At 43.6% G+C, this 22,087-nt stretch overlaps 1 protein-coding gene across 2 annotated transcripts in view; it reads right to left on the reverse strand.

Moving 5' to 3' along the window:
• The window catches only part of MCC (MCC regulator of WNT signaling pathway), a gene marked incomplete at its 5' end in the record, with an annotated part of 375,431 nt that overhangs the window by 223,232 nt on the left and 130,112 nt on the right, over positions 1-22,087 (reverse strand). Inside the window, one exon of one of the 2 annotated variants that reach the window (XM_080920143.1) lies at positions 11,901-12,023. The exons of the other annotated variant lie outside the window; for it this stretch is intronic. Within the exon in view, the coding sequence (XP_080776269.1) occupies positions 11,901-11,957 (57 nt within the window). Of the gene's footprint in view, positions 1-11,900; positions 12,024-22,087 lie in introns of those variants that run through there. 2 annotated transcript variants of the gene reach the window in all.

Below are 22,087 nucleotides of genomic sequence, written 5' to 3' on the forward strand. Positions count from 1 at the left end.
ATGTTTTCCCAGGTCCTGCACTTCCAGCGTGAATGTCAAGAGAGGAGAAGCAGAGACTCTCGGATTCCTGGACATTGTTCTCATGACTCGTTAGACTACACTTAAGAACTCCATTTAAATTCCATCAGCGCTCACAGTTACAGCTACTAACACCTCTGTTTAGAAAGCACTTCTCACTTGTCACTTACTGTCCAGTGAGATCTGTAGTGTGCTGTGTCATTACTGTTCCCCCACAGCTGGAAGAGCTCCCACTAATCACAGACTGCAGGATGACAAACAGTGGGTTGTGTCACAGGTCTTCGTGGTGAGGAGGAGCTACGCACGCTTGTTATCACTACATAGAACAGGAAATGTGCAGTGCAGAAGGGTAACTTTTCACAGGTTGCCTTAGCTAGGAAATGGCATGGCTATCTATGATTCCAGGGGCCACAGTTTTATAAAAATATGATGAGAGAGACAATGTGTGGACCATGACCCCTTGGGGATGTCAGTAAGGGTGGCCAAAAATCAAAAGAACTCTCCTAGCTGCTGGACATATTATTCTGGCCCCGATATGTCATCATTGGTAGCTGAAGACATTTTAGTGCCAAAATAAGAAAAACGCCTATCTTTGGCCACTTTGGGAACTAGATGTCTTGAAGGCAGCTTTAACAGCATCAGACATTTTCCTCTACAGTAATTACACACAGGTCCAGAAAGAATTTTCTTAGAGTCTCAGGGGCCCCAAATTAGAAGTTGTCTACCTCATTCAGGGGAGATACAGAGAGGAGAGGAAAAGAGTGAAAGGGAGGGGGAGGGAAGAAAAGAGAAAGAGAGAGGGAGGGAAGGAGAGAGAGAGAGAGAGAGAGAGAGAGAGAGAGAGAGAGAGAGAGAGAGAGAAAGGGGGGAAGGGAAGGACAGGAGAGAGTAGGGGAGGGAGGACACAAGGAAACGATGGAGAAAAAGGGAGAGAGAGAGAGAGAGAGAGAGAGAGAGAGAGAGACAGAGAGACAGAGAGACAGAGAGAGAGAGAGAGAGAGATATCTGACTTTTAAAGGAACCCACTCCATGTTGAGAATGAATCTTCCTGACCCAGTTCCAACTCACCCCCTTTTTCCTCCTCACTGGGGGAGGGGGCTGGGTGGGCCTGTTTAACAATCAGCAAAGGCAGAGCCATCCTGAACCCTCCTGTTCTGCTGTGTCCTCAGCCAAACACTTAATCAGAGTGCTCCCTACCAAGAATAAAAATAAATTTGATTTTGGTTTAGCCAGAATTAGACTGAGCACCCAGAAATTAAAAACAGCCTTTATCTAATCTAACAGACCAGCATCCATCTTGCTGGCTCCTCTTCACAGACCCCTCTTGCGAAGGCTCTCTCCTGGAATTCCTCCCTAGCAACTGTGAAAGCAGTATGAGGTGGGAAACACAACTCTGCTCACGTCATGGTCAGAACTCTTCACTCTATATTTGCCTCATGCCACTAGAGATTGCTCTTTCCAAACAGAACTGCTGGCTGTCCCTCTGGGAAAGGTATTTTTGCCCCCAGATGTATGACACTCAGTTACTCCTGAGGACCTCGAAGTCCCTTGTGGGTAAGCTCACAAAGCTGTTCATGTTCCCTTGCAAGTCTCATTCTATATTCACCATGACTCCATTGGGAAATACCAAATCAGGGCACTGTAGGAAGACTGGGGCAAACAAATTCAGACGTGAAACAAAAGCAGCTGATACCGTGAATATATAAAGAATTCGTATCATCATCATCATCACACCACCATACACACACACACACACACACACACACACACACACACACTGCCAAGAAGCTGAAGGCAGCCAACAAAACAGTAAACAGATAGCCCACCTCACAGACCCCAAATAGAACACAAGTGCTCTTCTGGATTTCTCAACTTGATGGTAAGTCCCAATAACCAACCAGTATCAATAAAAACCTACTGAGAGCAGATTACCATATGCCCCAAACCAACATTCCAGCTAACAATAAATTCCACTCATTTCAACAGTGTGAGCTATGGGAGTGTCGGAGGTAGTCAAGACTCACTGAGAAATTAGAATTTCTCTTTTTAAAATAAAGATTGTAAAATGCACACTTTAGTGAGGACACCCCACAATGCAGTTAAAAGTGAGGCAGAAGAAGATGAAGACCTGTATATTAAACAAAGAAAAAAAAAAGGTTCTTTTCCCAGCTAGCTTCAGGCCTCAGTTTCCTTATCAGGCAGGCAAAAAAAAAAAAAAAAAAAAAAAAAAAAGACAAAGTCCCAGAGATAAGCATCCCCGGAACAGAAACAGAAGCACCCTTGATTTGACTGCATGCTTACCAGGCAGTTCTTGGTCACAAGCTCATTGCCAAACAGCTTTTCACAAATAGAAAGGCACCAGAATTCAAGTCTCTCTGGAGCTGTATCTGATATAAACCACTCAAGTGGTATTTAGGTGGGTGATGGGGGAGGGGATGGTATTGTAGGTCACTGGAGGAAAGTGAAGTTGGTGATGAGGGAGGGGATGGTATTGTAGGTCACTGGAGGAAAGTGAAGTTGGCGATGGGGGAGGGCATGGTATTGTAGGTCACCGAAGGAAAGGCCAAGTCCAGTTTTCCCGACTCAGAATCTATGTCACTTCTATCAGCACTGACACATCAATCAAGGTATGGCCATTTTCAAATCACTCTCAGCCAGGTCCCTGCCACTTGGTACTTTCAAACATTCCTTTTAGGGGAAAGATAAATCCAAATACTCTGAAAATATCCAGAACTAATTAGCCTTTAATGGCACAATTATCTCTGGTTTTTTTTTTTTTTTTTTTAAGTTACAATTTTAAAAGTGTAGCAAAAGGCTAAGCATTGAACACTGGACCATCTTCTGCTTTGTGCTGCTCTCGAGATACAACAACCCGGATTTGCTAACACTTTCCCTTTGCCACTTAGCATCCAGGACATCCACACCACCCACAACATATGTATACAGAGGAGCATGTTTGTGCTTGCATTTATGTGTAGGTGTGTACATGTGTGTGTGCATAGAGTGTGTACTGGCTGGTTTTGTGTGTCAACTTGACACAAGCTGGAGTTATCACAGAGAAAGGAGCCTCCCCTGAGGAAATGTCTCCATGAGATCCAGCTGTAAGGCATTTTCTCAATTAGTGATCAAGGGGGGAGGGCCCAGCCCATTGTGGGTGGTGTGATCCCTTGGCTGGTAGTCCTGGGTTCTATAAGAAAGCAAGCTGAGCAAGCCAGGGAAAGCAAGCCAGTAAGTAACATCCCTCCATGGCCTCTGCATCAGCTCCTACCTCCAAGTTCCTGCCTTGTGTGAGTTCCTGTCCTGACTTCCTTTGGTGATGAACAGCAATGTGGAAGTGTAAGCTGAATAAACAACCCTTTCCTCCCCAACTTGCTTCTTGGTTATGATGAGCAAGAATACAAATTGGGACTTAGACATAGGAGGGATCCAAATTCTTGCCCAAGGTTTAAGAAGCTCTAGGTGATATAATGGAAACCAATTTTGTAGTTTTCCTGAGCCATTTGTAGTTCCCCCCCCATGGTCCTTTGCTCTATGTGCCCATCACCTTGATGCCCCTTAAACTCACCAGGAAGACCCTAGCCTCTGAATAAAATACCCCTGTTTTCTGTTTCTCTGCTTCATATTCCTTCCATATCTTAGTCACAGACTCCAGCAATGTGGACTTCCCTGATGATGCTACTGTCTCCCTCCCTCTCCATCCTTCTCCCATTCTTTCTTCATAGAACATATCCCTGGGCATGCCCTGGCTCATGTGCATTGCTAGTTCCCATCAGTATATAAGGTCCATTAGAACAAAGACTCCATCCACTCATGTTTGCAGTGTCCACAGACTTCAGATAGCATCTGGCATGCAATGTTTATTGAATAAATGAATGAGGAAGAGACAGTAAGCCACAGACATAATGACCAAAGAAAAATCCATCAAGTGCATACTTTGACCAAAATAGAAAAGTTGTTGTCCATCTCACCTGTCACACTAAGTCACACAAGTGGCATTCTATCCAAACAGGCAACTTTGAAGTCCGTCAGTGTCCTGCTCCCTCACCTTTAGAACAGAGGCTATAAAGCAAAGTGTTTGGTTTTGCCTGGGATGGGGCTGTGGTGAGCTCACGGTGTGACACACACACGGTTTATAATACGGGGTCAGAACGTAAAGGGGCAGAGCACAGCTAGTGTGGAGAGGCCATGAGGGGTTGTGGAGGAAAACAAAGAGCCCAAGGAAACCCAGGATGCTCTGCAAACAGGAAATACAATTCACAGGAAAGCAATGGCAAGCAATTATCCCCACACTCTCCAATCAGCCAAGCGGGGATGTTGTTGCTTTCCTAACTGCAGGGCATTTTCCTTCCATGTTGGCATTCTTCCCCTTGATAACTTACTCTAGTACATTTCCTAAGTCCAGCTGGGGATAACTGACATACACATGCTATGAGGCTTTGTAAACACTTCTATTTACCATTCATCAAACACGGGAACTTTTGGGCTCTCACCCATTTGTCTTCCCAGGCATCCAAACACTCATAACATCTCATGACCAGGAGATCCGTCTCATGACATGCTGCCAAGCACAGCACTTCCCAACCAACCAAGCTTTTACTGCAAAGTCAATGAGCCAAACCTACAGCTTTCTTTATGAATCAATAGTGGCTAATTTGGGTTCCTTCTCCCTAAGGGGCTTTCCTTCTCCAGGCTTTAACATCATTGCTGACTTAAGCAGTATCCTGAAGGATTTGCACAGACACACTCTTAGTCACTCATTATGACAATGCAAGCCTTCAAAAAAAAAAAAATTCTCTCTCCTACATAATAACTTTACTTGTTTTCAGTCAGCAAGGGATAAAGGACACTCATCAGACGGGCAGGGAAGCTCTGTGGCATATGTGATATTTGCTAGTGTAACTTGCTTGTACAATCCAAGTAACTTTTCTTCAGAGAATGATAGAGCACTATTGGGAGTTTGGTTCAATAAGGGATGGCACTGTTCAAAAAAGCAACAAACAAATAAACACCACACAACCATGTATGAGATGTGTCATGACATCCCCTCATAAATAACCTATACCCTACTAATTTGGATCTTTATGTATTTATTCATTTATATATTGATAGTCTTGTTCAGTTCTAGAAGTATGCCAATGCAAACTCCTCTCCCAGGGTGTAAGTAATACATTACACATAACCCTGCTTTTCAGGATGTGTTCATCAACAGATGAATGTTTCCCTGAGTGTGTGAGTGTGGATTAGGCTTTCCAGCTGCCTCCTCTCCTAAGAGGAAGTCTTCCTTGAGAGTGGCACTGGGGAAATCACCACTATTCACTAAAGGCTTTATTTCCTAAGTAGCACACTACGGCATCCTCTACTCCAAGTAAGTCTGCCCACTCATGCACCTGGCATCTCAAGTCTTGTACCAACAGGCACTTTCCTTAGGATTAAAACAGTCTTGGGTTGGGTAGGAATTAAAAGCCTACACTGGGCCCAGAAATCAATATTCATTCTCTCCCCCTTTCTCCCCCCCCTTCTCTCTCTCCCTCCCCACTTCTCTCCCTCTCTCTCCTTCTCTTTCTCCCCCTCTCCTCCCTCCCTGACACTTTGCCTGTCACCAGCCTAATCTGTAACCAGCCAACCTGTTCTTATATCACACCTCCTCCTTTCCCCTGTTACTTTGACATCTACCTGGTTACAGCCACAGGCACCATGTCTTTGGTACCATGCACTGTTCTTCCACTGGGTTTGAGTCATGGCCTCACAGTGACAGTTTGTACACCATAGATACACGAAGCCTTAGCTGCCAACCTCACCAGACTCATCACCCTCTGCCCACAGTGATTTAGCCAACTCTAATGCAGGAACTGGAGTTCTGCCTGCAGGGGAGGTAGGAGTCCTGGTGACAGTGCCTCAAATATCAAAGCAGTAGTCCTCAGATACCTGGGTGCAGCCAAGGGCTGCTGTTTCTATCTCCTCTGTTAAATGGAGATCATTCCGCTCTTATCTGCATCTGTTTTCAGGCTCTGGAAACTCAATGCCTGGAATTCTTCAGCCTCTGGAAGGCCCTTTATTCTAACCATATCCATTTCCTTGTTATCAAAAACACATATCTGAGCATGGCTCGGGATTACAATACAAATCGAGTTAAACAGGTTTATTAAACAAAATGCTCCCTTCTAAGAGCATGTGAGCCAAAGCTCAGCACTGTAACAGAAACTATTGAAAGGAAACAGCTCTGAACGGTGCCACTGTAGAGGAAGACAGCCTCGGCTCACGTCAGAGCTTCCCTTTCCCGGGCTGCTCAACCTCAATGAGATTTGTCACCTTTTCAGATTGTGTGTAACCATGTCTATATGCAGAAGTGTGGAAATCAGAGAAGCTTTAACTTTCAGGAATTAAGTCTTCCATGGTGGGTTCTAGAGACTGAACCCAGTCATCAGGCTTGAGTGGTGAATATAGTTCACTGAGGCTATCTCTCCAGCCTGATGTGTGTGTGTGTGTGTGTGTGTGTGTGTGTGTGTATGTGTGTGTGTGTAAGTGTGTGTGTGTAAGTGTGTGTGTGTATGTGTGTGTGTAAGTGTGTGTGTATGTGTGTGTGTGTGTAAGTGTGTGTGTAAGTGTGTGTGTATGTGTGTGTAAGTGTGTGTGTGTGTATGTGTGTGTGTGTAAGTGTGTGTGTGTATGTGTGTGTAAGTGTGTGTGTGTATGTGTGTGTGTGTAAGTGTGTGTGTGTGTAAGTGTGTGTGTGTATGTGTGTGTGTGTAAGTGTGTGTGTGTGTGTGTATGTGTGTGTGTAAGTGTGTGTGTATGTGTGTGTGTGTATGTGTGTGTGTGTAAGTGTGTGTGTGTATGTGTGTGTGTAAGTGTGTGTGTATGTGTGTGTGTGTAAGTGTGTGTGTATGTGTGTGTGTGTGTATGTGTGTATGTGTATTTATATGTATGTATGTATGTATGTATGTATGTATGTATGTATGTATATCTCTTTCTAAAATGTCTCATTTCTGCATCTGTATCATGACTGTGACAATGTCTCTCCGGGAACTTTTCTTTCCAATTCAGCATGCCTAATTCTCTGGGCAGTGCTTAGAAAATGCTAGTCACTACAAGTCTCTAAAAGAAAAATTAAAACATAAAACCACTGCAACTGCTACCAGACATCAGGATTATGGGACCCAGGCCCAGACAGGCTCTGTCATTTTGTGGCCTCTGGGGTGGATTATATATGCTCTCTGTCACCTCCCTCTAGGAGATGTGGAATCCATTTCCTCACTACTTTTACTTCGGGCTAGCCACACAACTGTCCCAAACAAAAAAGCAACCTCTTGCCAACCCTAAAGATCTGGCAGCAGAGCTGGGGATGGAGCTCAAATGCACACACCCCTGGTTTTGACCCTCAGCACTGCACAAACTGGGTATGGTGGCACATGCTTATAATTCCAAGATGTGAAGTCAAGAGGCCACATAGGAAAATCCGGACTAACCCGGGCTCCTCAAGAGCTTCTCTCAAACTCTCCATACCCCACCTCCCCAAAGAGAAACTCAGAAGCATATAGCCAGTCCTGCCAATACAAAAGAAACCCTCAAGCAGCAAATGAAGAGAGCTGTATGGAAGAGAAGTGAACTGCTTTGCCAACTCTGAGGCAAGCACAACCTGTTAGCCATGTGGTTAAGCCTCTTGCTCTGGTCACAGTCCTAAATAATCCAAACAATTGTGTTGCCAAAGAGCTCTACCATGAACAAGATTGCTATGTTTTAAAAATGATTTTATTTTATTCATACATGTGTCTACAGTTATATATCTGCCTGGACATGGGTACAGTATCACCAAGCCAACCTCTGGTCCAGGGAGGAAAGCAGTAGTTTATCCATCAACTTGAACATCTGTAGGACAACCACCTATGTGCCAGGACTCCATATTATGTCTTGGCATGGCTGTATTGTTTGTGGTCTAGGATCAGCACTAAGCAATTTATGCCCATGCCATGTGATTCTATAAAGACAGAGGCATGCAAAATACAGAGCGTGGGGAAACCTTTCAAGCCGCCTGCAATATTGATGTAATTAATCTGCAGTGGAGAGCAAGCATATCCACGAAAATGGCTACATACCCATCGTCACACAAAGTCATTTATGCAAGGAATGACTTTCTTCCATACAAGTCAGTGTCGTAATTGGTTGTCAATAAACTTACAGGCATTCAGATGTCGCACAGCAAGTAAAAGAGGGACGCCTGAAGTACTGTGTTCTACTCCAGTGGACAGAACAGATGAAGGACGCTTTGAAGAGACAGAAACCCTCTTCGCCTCAGCAGCAAGCTGTCTTTGCAAAGTAGTGATGGAGACTTTCTGCCCCTTCATTGTTTAAGTCATGTTAAAAGTGCAAGGAATACAAATCCATTGCTTTAGAAAATTCCTTAAGAAAATAGCAGTTCTTTGTCTCCAGAGGCTTTAAGGATTACCTAGGAAATTGGAAACTTCAAAAACACATTTTGATGTTTCCACATAAATAGGTGGCTATCTACCAGGCAGGCAGACCAAACGGACAGCTATTCCTCAAGGGTGAGTGAACTTGAGTCAAGTCTCGATTCTGTTGCATCACAAAACATTTTCTTCCCAAAGTCTGAATATGTTTAAGAGCCAAGCAGAATGACAGATTGGGAAATGAGTTTCACTCCCCACTGGCCCCACTGGCCCCACAAGTTCTTCAGAGACAGAGCTAATTGCTGGCCCAAACTCCAGCCAATGAGGAAGATACCAAAGCTCTCCCTTGACAGATTCTGCTTTGGCAGAATTAATTTAATGCTACTGGAAGTGTGGCCATTCTGATCATTCTGTTTCCTGATTTGGGAGCAAGAGGCCACCGACCATGCATTGCTTAATTTTTGAGGCATTTTGAATTTGGTTGATGCTGAAATCGTTCTTTAACCTCACAATAAAGAAAATAAAAACATTTCTGCAGTCTTTGACTGGGGTGGGGAACAGATCAAATCAGCAATTGGTGCTTCTCAATGCTTACTGCATGTATGATTGAATGTTCATAGTTAGTGGCAATTTACTCTCTGTAATCAATTCACAGGATCTAGAAATGCCATGATTCAAACTAAAGGATCACAAGTCAATGTAAAGAGATAAAAGGGACACGTTGAGGAATTTCCTGTTTCCTTCCATCTTATTCCTTACACTTGGAGAGCAACCAATGGTGAACATTCAGCCCTAGGTCTCCCAACCTCAGACCGGGTAGTCAAACTACCACGGTTGTCTCCAGGGCTGTACAAAGAGAACAATACCCACATTGGTCACCAAAGAAAGGATTGCTGCTCCCACTAGGGTGTTAGCCTGTTTCATTTCATCTAGAAACTAACAAAAGTTACTCAGTATCAACATTATTGTCAAAGAGCGCCTCCCGTGGCTATAGCCAGAAGACTTCTGAAGGAGTGAATCCCAAGAAGGAGACCTCTTGTTGATTACACTGGGAGAGCAGTTTTTTTCAGAGACCTCACTGTTTCACAAATGGTGGGTGAATAGCAGGCATCTGACCCAGCATTTGACCCCTCCAGTGACCTCCAGACTGCCTCCACGCTCCAGGGTGATACGGAATATAAAAGGGAAACCCCGAGTGTTTTATTAGCCATGCTTCCAGGTGAGGTAGGAGAGAGCTGCCTAGCAGTGCATCAAAGGAAAACCAGTGTTAAAACAAACACCACCACCAACAAAATAGGGAAGAGAAGAAATTCTGAAGACCCGGCATGAGAAATACAAATAAATAAGAGTATTTATGGATGTTATAAAAAGAGTAATTGTCAACGTCATTATCCACATAAATTGAACTGCCATTCAGGGTTCACAGGAATGGACCGCATGCCCCTTTCTTACACTACCAAGTTTCTAAACAACTCTAGAAGTGAAGATACTCTCATTTATTGGTTATGGCAATTATCTAACCTTCAAGATAACACAGGACGTAGATGGTGTGTGTGTGTGGAGAGGGAACTGGATGGGGGCAGAAGAACTAGGTCATGGGACCCAGAACTGGTTCCAAGGAGAGTAAAAATCTGAATGGACACATCCAGAGGACAGGAACAGGAATTCTGATGAGAACACAGTTGGCAGAAAACATGGTGATTTCTTTGAGGACAAGAACATGCCATGTAATGTTAAGTACGATTTTTTTTTTCCAGCCAATGGGAGACCACAGAGCACCATCAACCCTTTCATTTACTCAAAACCTTTACAAAGATCAATAAATACAGCTAGTCCAAAAAAACGAGCAGCCCCAGTGCCCCAAACTCTGAGCTCTTGCTATGCACTCATTGGCAATGCTTCTGCTATTCAAATAAAACCGTATCTCCGTGCTGTGTTACACTCTTTCTAGCCCCTTCAACAAAGCACTTCTAGATGACAGTTAAAGCTGATAGAGACTGAACAAAAGGGGCTGTCAAAAATCCTCTCCAGGAGATAACCGTTAGTGATCTTCATTATTGGTCCTAGAATCTCAGCGGAATGTTTCTTGGATGGGTTAGTTCTGAAGCATGACTCTGGATTCTCGTTCAGATTGGAGACCTTGCCCTAAATATAAAACTGGCAAAACTCACCTAGTTCCTCAGGTCTCCTCTCTCACTTCCATTTGAAAATGATACCCTCATTTCTGTAGCCTTCCATATGACAGGGGTGTAAACACGGGGCTTAGGACAGGTCTGTTTCCTACAACTAACACCTCAAGATGCTGTTCCAAACTAAGGCAGTCATGGCACAGAGGTATGATGTGGGGCGCCAAACGGGGTTACTCCTTCACGTTTGATTATTCCCACGGCACTCTAGGGTTTTACTAAACTCGTCCCTGGATTTCCTCATCAACAGTTCCTCTGCAAGAGTGGCATCTTTCCATTTTTCCTGATGTTTCTGACATCACCAATGCCTGCTTCCAGCTCATTTTTCTCTCCTCCTATTCCCCCTTCCTCTCTTCAGTCTCTTGAACCTTTAAGAGGCACAGGTGAGCTTTGAGACTTGGGCCACCATACCCAGGCAAGATGTTAAGAGGGACCCCCAAAGGGCCTGAAGCAAGCACATAGACCTCAAATTCCTTGGAACCTCCAGTTTTATAGGTTTCCTGGCACTTTTCATTTATCACATGGTGGCAGGCATCCCTAAAACTATACTGCATGGGAGGGCATACATCCCTAAAACCATTTCCCCCCCAAAAACGTGGCTTTGGGAAACTTACTGCTCACATATTTGCATACTGTTTGATGCAGCTTTATTCAATTTCAAAGCGGGTCTCTTAACGCTTCAGAGTAAGCCCAGGAATTGCAAATGTGGCCTCAAAGACACAGGAGTCCAGACCCTGGCAGGAAATAAAGTTCCAAGCAGCTTTGATGTCCTTCCTCCCCACCCCCCCCTCCATCGAGCAGGTCATTCATCTCTACCCAGGAAGGAACCACCTTGCCTGAACCCTAGTAAACGCGGCACACGTGGGAGGCAAGTAAGAGGTTTAGTAATCTGTTCTTTCCGGGTCTCCAGCACCACCACAGTCCCAGCCTCCCCCCCACCCCACCCCAAGTTAGTTGCCCAGGCTTTAAGCATAGCGTTCCGACTGCTACAAGGAATGTAGTAGATGAATACAGGATGAGGGAGCGAAGGGACTGGGGTCCGGACTCTTGGGAATAAAAAAGCATGGGTGGATGGGGAGAGAGTTGTTTCTTTTCTGCGCCTCTCAGCGAAATATCAAGCCAGTTCAGGTCAGATCCTGAGTAACACAAGTTAAAACAAGATCCGGAAAATCCATCAATCTTCAGTTGCGATGCTTCTAGACTCACGAGAGGTGGGGTGGGGGAAAGCCTGGGATGGATGCGGGAAGCCGAGGCACCGAAACCCGAGCTTCGGACCTCAGCAGTTCCTTACCTCGCTCAGCTCCGCTGAGGCGTCGTTTCCATATTTCACCGCAACTCCAGAATTCATGCTTGCACTTTTCAGAGCCGGGCTCGTCCCCAGACCTCGGAGCTTAGGAGCTTAGGCTGAATAGCCTGGGCTTGCTCCCCGCCAGCACATTACAGTCTAGACAGCCATTTTCACCCAGGACAGCAGCGAGGCCAGAAAGGATGGAGAAGCTCGGCACGGAAAGTCCGGCTGGAATCTCACCAGCGAGCCATAGCTGCGGCAGGCTGGGCTTCGGGTTGCGCTCACAGCAGCTGCAGCGGCCGAACCGGCGCCGGGACCCGCCCGCGCGCCCACCGCGGAGTCCCGGGGCGATGCCACCCTCCGTGCCGCCTCGCCCCTCCTACGGTACCACGCAGATTCCCATTACCCGGCGGGCGGGCAGTTTGCGCCGGCGCCCAGCAGAGCTCGGGCACCCTCCGGGAGAAGCCTGGAGAAGCCTGGGCACCGGTGCGAGGAGGATCTGTGCCTTGGGTTCCCCGGAGGAGAGAGCTGAAGAGAGCTGGAGCCGAGCAGCACTTCACGCCGAAGTTTCCCCCTTTGAATCGTCTGGAGTTGTAAGTGGTTTCTGATTGAACACAGCTGTCTAGCTGCTGGCTAAGGGCTGCGCGGCGGAGGCGGGGCCAGGAGGAGAAAGGGGTGGGGGGAGGGAGCAGAGGAGACCGTGCCGGGAGAGCAGGCATCCTTCCAGGTCTCTGCTAGAGTAATTACAGGACCCAGGTCCAGAAGAGAGAGAAGAAACAGGAAAAGCCACCTGAGTAATCGTGCAGGAAATTGAAAAAACCTTCCCTGTTACGAGCCGCTTTCCATGATTCAATAAGGTCAAGGCAAACCTGAACATCGTACACCAGCCAGCGCCGAGCGGATCTCACGCTACATTAAGATTTTACAAGAGTGTGGGGCGGTCATTTTCCCTGATTAGTCTAAGTCAGGCTCTCACTTTACGTGGCTAGGGCAGAGTGCATTCTCTACACGTCCATAACCAAGATAAAACATGCCTAGCCCTTGAAAGATTTAAGACACTCGAGTGCTCCAGTCCTTCCAACCTCCCTGCCTTCATTAAAAACACACACCTCGACCCAGTTTAGCAGCAAATTCCAGCGCCTACCACAGGCTGGTGACATGAGTTCGAGGCTAGGCTTGGTTAAATAGTAAAAACCAGTCATAAACAAATATTCTTTCTGGAGGTTGGAATATTAATTAGAAAAGCTCAAAAGGACTGTTAATGTCCAATCAGGTTTCAAGTTCCCTTAGGACGAAACTCTTGGTGTACACGGTGAATGCTCTGGAAAAGAGGGGCTACCTGAAGTCTTTTCTAAATAAAGTTAAAAGTCTTCCAAGCCTGGTGGGTGATGACCCTGGCTTGTAGTTACAGCTTGAAAGCAAGATGATCACACTTCCAAGGCCTGCTTCTGCTGCACAGTGAGTTCAAGACCATCCGGTCCAACTTAATGAGAACCTGTTGCAATAGAATAAAATAAATGGCGAGGAGAGGACTGGTGTGAAAAAGTTGCACTGAATCTGAGATCCTTTCAAACAGGAGGGCTGCATTACTGCTTAAGAAACCTCGCCAGTCTCTCCTCAAACAATGGGAAGAAAACATCTCCACCTCTAGGCAGACCTTGTCATTTCCTGAAGCCTTCTATGAAACAGCCAGTGTATTGTTCCAATCCAAAGTCTATTTTTAAAAACTCAAATAGGATGTTTATTTTTGTCTTAAGATGGCACAAAGGGGCCACATTTGCATATGTGTTCTTACTCATCCCTTTCCTGTTTAACTCATTTATTTCCTAACAGAGACTGGGCCGGGATGAAGAATTTGTAGCTCTTTCTGGGGTACTGCCAGATTGCCGAACCTTCCATGTGGGGAGGGGTTAGGAAGACATGATATTTAACTTAGAAAAAACTTCCTGAACTCGCCCCGTAGGACTGGGTGTGTGTCAGATTTTAGAGTTTTCTGAATTTGGACTATTCTACAAACTACAGTTTGAGTCTCCTTAAGATGAAAGTCCAAGACATGATCTGGTCCTCTTGTTTTGGTTTTGTTTGTTTGGGCTTTTTGTTTTGTTTTGTCATTTTGAGAAAAGTTTTATGATACACAAACAGGCCTCAGATTTGTAAATTTTTTTAACAACAAAGCAGTTTATTTGTGATCAGTGTTGAGACTCTATACATGTAAATTTTTTCTTCTGCCTCCCAAGTGCTAAGATTACAGGTATACAGCATCACGCCTGCTTTTATTTGGTTCCTCCCAAACAAGTACTCAAACACCTGAGCCCCTCCCAGACTCAAAATCTACCCCCACTTTTTTAAACACAGTGTCTCTTTTCAAAAGCTTCAATTTCGGGGGATTTCAGATTTTCAGATTACAAATGCTCAACCTGTATACATATAACATGAAAGAAAATGTAAAAAAAAAATTAATTAAACAAATGGTAAGTACTACTGTCTTAGTCTGAGTTTCTATTCCTGCACAAAGCATCATGGCCAAGAAGCAAGTTGGGGAGGAAAGGGTTTATTCAGCTTACACTTCCATATCACTGTTCATCACCAAAGAAAGTCAGGACAGGAACTCACACAGGGCAAGAACTTGGAGGCAGGAGCTGATGCAGAGGCCATGGAGGGATGCTGCTTACTGGCTTGCTTTCCCTGGTTTGCTCAGCTTGTTTCTTATAGAACCCAGGACTACCAACCAAGTGATAGCACCACCCACAATAGGCTGAGCCCTCCCCCTTGATCACTAATTGAGAAAATGCCTTACAGCTGGATCTCATGGAGGCATTTCCTCAAGGGAGGGTGCATTCTCAGCTTGTGTCAAGTTGACTCACAAAGTCAGCCAGTACATCTACCAAAGCCAAATGCCTTTGTTTACTGTCTAACCAAGTGAAAGCATAATTTGCTCCTAAAGAAGACGAAAAAGATGAAAAGCAATGTCATTAACTATACTAAGAAATGACATATTCTATATTCCCAAGGATATTTCCTTTTTATTTTCTTTTGTTTTATGTGTATGAGTGTTCTGGCGACATGTGTATGTCTTGAATTCCCTGGAGCTGGATTTACACAAAATTGTGAGCTGCCATGTGGTTGTTGGGAATTGAACCTAGATCCCTTGGAAGAACAGCCAGTGCTCTTAACTACTGATCTAACTTTCCAGCCCTGAGTCTAGAGACTATTTCTAGGACAATATTACCACCTGTAATATTATCAGGTGTATCAGAGGTGACTCCATCACTGTCTGGCAGCAGTAGATGGGGTAAGTTGAAAGTAGAAAATGGATAAGCTAATTGGACTATTACAGTCCAGGAAAGGGCTACTGAGTTATGTAGAGGCAATGGATAAAAAGACACATGCAGGAGAATCTATACAAAGAGATTAGGCAGAAATTTGGGTGGAAAAGAAGGTATACTGGTTAGTTTCAACTGCCATCTTGACACAACCTGGAATCATCTGGAAAGTGTCAATGATGAACTACCTAGATCAGGTTGTCCTGTAGTTATATCTGTAGGGGATTGTTTTGATTGTCAGCTGGGGTGGGAAAGTCCTGACCAGGTAGGGGAAACACCAAGAGTAAATGCCTTAGGACATTCAGACATAGTGGACTGCAGTGTACTCCCAGAAATTAAGGTGCTCCTGCATGCAGTAAGACTGAGTTCAAGGCCAGGCTAGGAAACATTGTGACCCTCTATGTTAGTAAATTTGAACTGTCAGTTAAAGGTGGACAATGTGATGGAACATGCTAGAAAATATCAATGGGAGAAGTTGGTAATAGTCATTATAAATCATGCTCAGCAGGGCAGAGACAAGACCTAATTCATATATTTTCATTTGTACAATTTACATTTTCAAAACTAGTTGTTATATTAGTTTCTTTCCCATAACTGTGATAAGATACCATAGTCAAGGCAACTTATGAACAAAAGCATTTAATTGGGTTTACAGTGTCAGAGAGGTGGAGCCTATGATGGTGAAGTAAGGGCCTGGTAACCAGAATACCTGAGAGCTCACATCTTGATCCACAAGCAGGAAACAGAAAGAGAACACCAGGAATGACATGAGTCTTGAAACTATAAAGCCTAACCTCAGTGACACACCTGCAAGGCCACACCTCCTAATCCTTCCCAAACAGTTCCACCAAATGGGGAAAATGTACTTGAACATAGGAGCCTATAAGGACCATTCTCATTCACATCACCAAAGGTTCATTCCCACTGAATGACATGAAAAGCAAGCCAAAGAAAATTCCTCTTGGATTTTAGTATACTTGGATATAGGTCATAAGACAGAGGGAGAAAGTCATGGATGATTACCAGTTTGGAGACTGAACCAAGAGAGGACAACATTGTAAGGAACCAAGGGTTCTGTCTTGGATGTATTAAATTTGAGTTTCTGGGAGCAGAGGAGATATCTTAGTGGTAGTGCATTTGCCCAGCATATGTGAGACTATGGGGTCAAACTTGATAATGACAAAAGAATTCAGTAAATAAATAAGCAAAATTGAATTTCCTGTTTGGCACATAAGGAGATACAGCTGGCCATCAGAGTCTTGAGGTCAGGGAGGATTGGGGGTATGGTGACGATTTGACTGTCTCCAACATAAAGTTTATAGTTGATGCTGAAAGCCAGGATATATGCATTCACCCCAGGAGAGAATAGAGAGTGCAGAGCTCAGTCCCAAAGACTCACCAGAGATGCTGCCATATTTCCAGGCTAGTTAGAACAAGACGTCCTTGTTTTTCATAGCTAGGGAGGGGGAAGAACTCTAAGGGGGGACTGGGAGGGGAAGCAATGTTTGGGATGTAAACAAATAATAATAACAATAACAACAACAACAATAGTAAAGAATCCAACAAGACTAAGGAAGAAGACTCAGAGAGGACCAGACCAGCTGCGGATCTGACAGCACTGTGGTGGAGCTGCTATTTCTAGAAGGGTAACGACCTGTGTAGGATGCCAGAGAGAGGCTAGCAGAGTTGACAATAAAATGTTTGCTCCTAGAGATCACTGGTGACCTCCAGAAGAGAAACCATTTACATGGCACAGATAGGTCAAAGATAGAAAATGTGAAAAGGCATTTGCAGATAACTTTGAGAAGTATATTCCCCTAAGCCCGTGTAGTGGTGAGACCTGTCCACTGTGGCTAGGCCCCCTTCTGTAGACTACCCTGCCTTAGGTTCCGTGGCTTACTGCTGAGACATAGCCGGAATGCCCTACATAATTTGTTTGGTCAATGTTTAAAATTTCTAAGAAAACAAGTATTTGAAAACTATTTCCAGATGAAATCTCACACAGAGAACAAACAAAAATCTTTCTTTCCAACTGCAAACAAACCTGAGGAAAGCGAGCGCTGGTGTACTCCCCCATGGCTTTCATGGGCTGCCTCACACCAGACACACACATTCCAATTGCCTAGAGTCATTCTCTACCAACATCCCTGCCACTGTCGGTGGGAATTTCCAATTTGAGTTTTGCTCCTTGCGGGATGTTTTGAAAACTACCCACAGTGAGATTATTTTAGAGACCAAATAGGTATCTCTGTCATTATCAATGTCCTAAGAACCTTTCGTGTATTCCGCTGCACTCCAGATCTCTTTAAACAACATCAGATTCTTCTCTGTGAGGAAAAAAACTGATCAATGGAGATTAGAGATTTGGAAACCCCCAGGATTTTTTTTAAAAAGGAGAGATTTAAGTCATTCTAGGAGTATCTACCTGTGTCAGTGGAAAACAAAAATATGTATTAAGTAGATGTGGGAAGAAAGCTCTAGTAAAATTTTGAATATTCTGAAATTAAATGAATTCCAAATGCCTGCCACTGTTATTTCTGGAGCCCTGTGGGCTAAAACAGAATCATCCCATTGCTCCTTTAGCTTGAATGCATTATGGGGACAGCTAAAAAAGGACCACAGGCAGATGGGCTCCAGAGATGGAGATCAGATAAGAGAACTCACTGAGCAGGTTCAGTGTACTGGGTTCTGATCTCTAGCACTATAAAGGGAGAAGGACAAAGGAGTGATCCGTGTACTTTATATAACTAATGAAAAATGGAATTGTGCCAAGCTGAGATGAAGGAGGGTCTGGAGCAAAAGAAAGTCACTTTTCCAGGCTCTGAGACCACAAAATATTCAGGAATAGACTTCAGTGGTGGGGGCTTCCTATTGGGACACACTGAGACATGAGGAATAGGCTCTTGCCTTCTCCCAGGCTTTCTTAATTGGTTTGCACAGCTGTCAAAAGATCAAACTTACCCCTCTAAGCAAATGCTCTCAAATCTTCTGCTTTACCCTTCCTCATGCCCTTGTGTTTTGTTTGTATTGTTCAATTCTATTTTAAGCCAATATTGTTTTAAACAGTTTCATTGAGGACCATTATCATAAAACCATGTCCAAACTGAATTTGTTGCTTTTTGCCAAAGTCCAACTTCAAGGCTGGCATGAAGCTTATCTAGGAAAGGTAACCACCATCATGGCTGATGACCCATGTTCCATCCTCCAGTTCACATGGCTGGAAGACAGAACTGACTCCCGTCAAGTTGTCCTCTGACTTGTGCGTTTCATGGCATGTACAGGCTCCTTGTCATGTACACACAGATAAAATAAGGAAATGTAATAAAATCTTTTTTAAAAAGCTAACTTTAATTACAGTTTCTGTAAATGGAGGGAAGTGGAAGTCTTTTACCTTGTCACGTGATGCAGACTCACAAGGTGTTTTGCTGGAGCAAGACTGGTGGAAGAACATGTGAAGTTTGGAGAGCGTATAAATAGAACTCAATAGACAGTGACAGAGTGCTTGCCTAGCTAGCCTTGAGACACGTTGTTGGTCTTCAGTCTTCGCTGATCTTCACTTTGTTGAGGAAGACATGGCAGAGAACTTCAAAAGTCATTCTGGCTAGTCCTGGTCATTTCTGCTGACTCATGCCATTTTGGAGGCGGAGGACTGGTGGTTTCTGCTGGATCATGCCACAGTGCTGATTTCTGTTTGATATCCTGACACTACTAAACTGGAATGCTGTAATCCTTACCAAGGAAGATTGGAATCACTCAAAGAACTGCTAAACAGGTCCACATCTCCTTGTCCTATTTACCATCTTTTCTCCCCTGCCTTTGGATAGTGGGCTAGAAGCCAGGGGGAGTCGATGTAATTGAGAATTCTTATTAAAAGTAGGTTTTGAAAAATATAAGCCTACAGTGGAGTCTAATAATCATAGTAATTTCCAATTCTTTCCCTTCTCTTCCAGCCATTTGAATCCTTCCCTCTCCCTCTGCTCTTCACAGCATCTCCCAAGTATTGTAATAACTAACTGAATGATATGATTCAAGTCTAAACCATTTCATGTACTCTAGCACAGGTGTTTTTCTCAAAAGTATATAGCTTTGTATCATGTTATGCTGTAAGTTATATTTTAATGCTTTGTTGACATTACAATTCATGTATCAAAAATATTTAATACATGTAAACCAAAGTTTAAAGGTAACTCTAAAAACACAGCACTTGATTAGAAGTGGCAGCCCTGAGTTTTAGCTCCAGCAGCAGAGGGGAAAACAAAAGGAAGAAATGGAGTATGAAAAGATGGTTCCATGACTCCAGAGGCTGTGGGACTTGGAAGAATGGAACCAGTAAACTAGGTGAACTAAAGTCTCATGCAATAGCCAACTTTATTCAGAGCTTCAGACAGTTTATACTCTAAGAAAGACCCCCTGAGTAAAGTTCTCAAGAGTTCAAACCATGTACAACAACAAGGACAAAGTTGAACAGAGCAAAAATGTCTTTCTGTAAAGACATATAGAGGAGAGTTTAAACATTTAATTGAATAACAAGAGCAAGCAATAACAAGTAATAAGAAGTAAATTCAGTCCTAGCTACCATACCTGAGAGGAGCATAAAAACACATTTCAAGAATAATTCCATGTTTTGAAGAAATTGAGATCCCAAGGCTCTTGTGTTCTTGAGGGTGAAGAACTACAGAAGGTAGGCTTGTTTGGAGGCAATAAATCCCTGGGTACGTGTCTTTGAAATACATATCTTAATTTGTTCATTCTTTCTCTTTAGCTCTCTTATTCTCTCTGCTTCCTATCTATCATAAAGTGATCAGTTTCCTCTTCCTCAACAGGTTTCTGCTGCCATGATCTTCTGCCTTCCAAGAGTTCAGAATCAGCAGAGCCCATAGTTATGGACTGGGATCTCTGAAACTGTGAGCCCAAGCCCTTTCCGCACTCTGGTTTATGTTGGGCATTTTGTTACAGGGAAAAGAAAGCACTACAAATTTGTTGTAATAGTCAATAAACTATTGCCTAGTATAAGATCACATAGCTTATTGTTCTCCTAATTATCTTGTAGTTTTGCATTTATGTTGAAGATAGTGATCCATGTTGAATTACATTTGTGTGTGTGTGTGTGTGTGTGTGTGTGTTTGTGTGTGTGTTGTTGGGGCTCAAACCCAGGGCCTTGTGCATGGTAGCCTACACGCTATCGTTGAGATATAGTCTCAGTTCCCTACACTTTATTTTATTAAACATTCAGTTATCCTGGCATTATTTATTGAAAAAGTTACTCTTTTCTCACTCTAAATTGTTTTTGGCACCCTTGTCAAAGCCAATTGACTGTAAGTATGTTTATTTATAGTCGCAAATGTATTCCATATGTCTCTATGCCTATCTTTGTGCCAGTATTTCATGATCTTCATTAATTTGGGGGTATTTTTGTTGTTGTTTTCTGTTTCAAAAACAGAAAATGTTGTCTGATTTGTTCTGTTCAGGGTTGCTTTGGCTGTTCTAAGCCTCTTGTGTTTCAACATGAATTTTTGGAATCAAGCTGCTGGTATGTAAAGAGACCAGAATTTGGAGAAATTTAGCTCTTAATATTAAGCCTGCTGACCCACATATGGGGGGTGTCTTTCATTTACTTGGGTCTTTTGATTTCATGAAACTGTTTTTAAACTGTTTTATATGTCTCTCATTAAATTTATTACTATGTATTTTATTTCTCCTCCTGTTCTTCCTCCCCCTCTTCCTCCTCCTCCCTTTTCTTCCCTACCTCTCTCTGTTGAGATAGAATTTTTAGCCCTGGCTATCATGAACTCATTCTGCAGACCAGCTGGCCTCAAACTCAGAGATCTGCCTGCCCCTGTTACTCGAGGGTTGGAATTATAGGTGTGTGTCACCGCTGCCTGGCTTTTTCTTTTTAAAAATTGATCTAATGGAAATAGGTTCAATGCATTTAATTTTCAGATAATTCATTGCCAACATATAAAAACAAACTAATTTATGGTATATTGATTTTATTTCCTAAAATCTTCTCTAATCTTTTTTCTATGTCTTAGTTGTCTACATGCAGGATAATATCTTGTGCAAAGAAAGGTATAGTTTTACTTCTTTAAATGGATGACTTCTATTTCTTTTTCTTACCTACTTACTCTGGCTTGCAATGCCAATACAATGATGACGTGAGCAGAGCAGACATGCTTGCCTTGTTGCTAGTCTGCAGGAAAAGTATCCTTTCTGCTCTTTATTCTCCAGCCGGATTTACTCTCCCTATGTCAGTGTAAAGCTTCTACCCAGCCCGATGTTTCTTATTACTGCTGTCAAGCTCATGCCCATAATTCTCCACCCTTGCTCTTCCTCCCTGATTGGAGCGTTAACCATTTGCTCGTCTTGTCTTTTTATTTTTTAATTCTTTATTGATTCTTTGTGAGTTTCACATCATGCACCAAAATCCTGCTCATCTCCCTGTACCCTCATATCTGCTCTTTGTGCTTGTAACCTCCCCCAAAATGCATGCACGCACACATGCACATACCAACACCACCAACACCACCAATACCAACACCACCAACACCAACACCACCACCAACAACAAAGCATAGAAAACTTCATCATCATGGAAGCTACAGTATGTCATAGTGTGTCCCAAGGTATATTCCTGTATCTATACGTCTCACAAATGTTCATTGCAGTGACTTATTTGTCTGGTTTGAGATCTTTGGCTTCTGTGACACCATCAATAATTAGATCCTCACCAGGAGATCCTCTCCCAGTTATCCTGTTATTGGCCTGTGTCATGGAGATCCTGTAGTTTTGGATCCACAGGATTGCCCTTTCATGAGTCCCAACCATTTGCAGATGATAAAGATTTTGGGGTGGACCATCTCAGAGCCA

This window comes from Micromys minutus (assembly GCF_963924665.1).
Source record: "Micromys minutus genome assembly, chromosome: 8".
Taxonomy (NCBI): domain Eukaryota; kingdom Metazoa; phylum Chordata; class Mammalia; order Rodentia; family Muridae; genus Micromys; species Micromys minutus.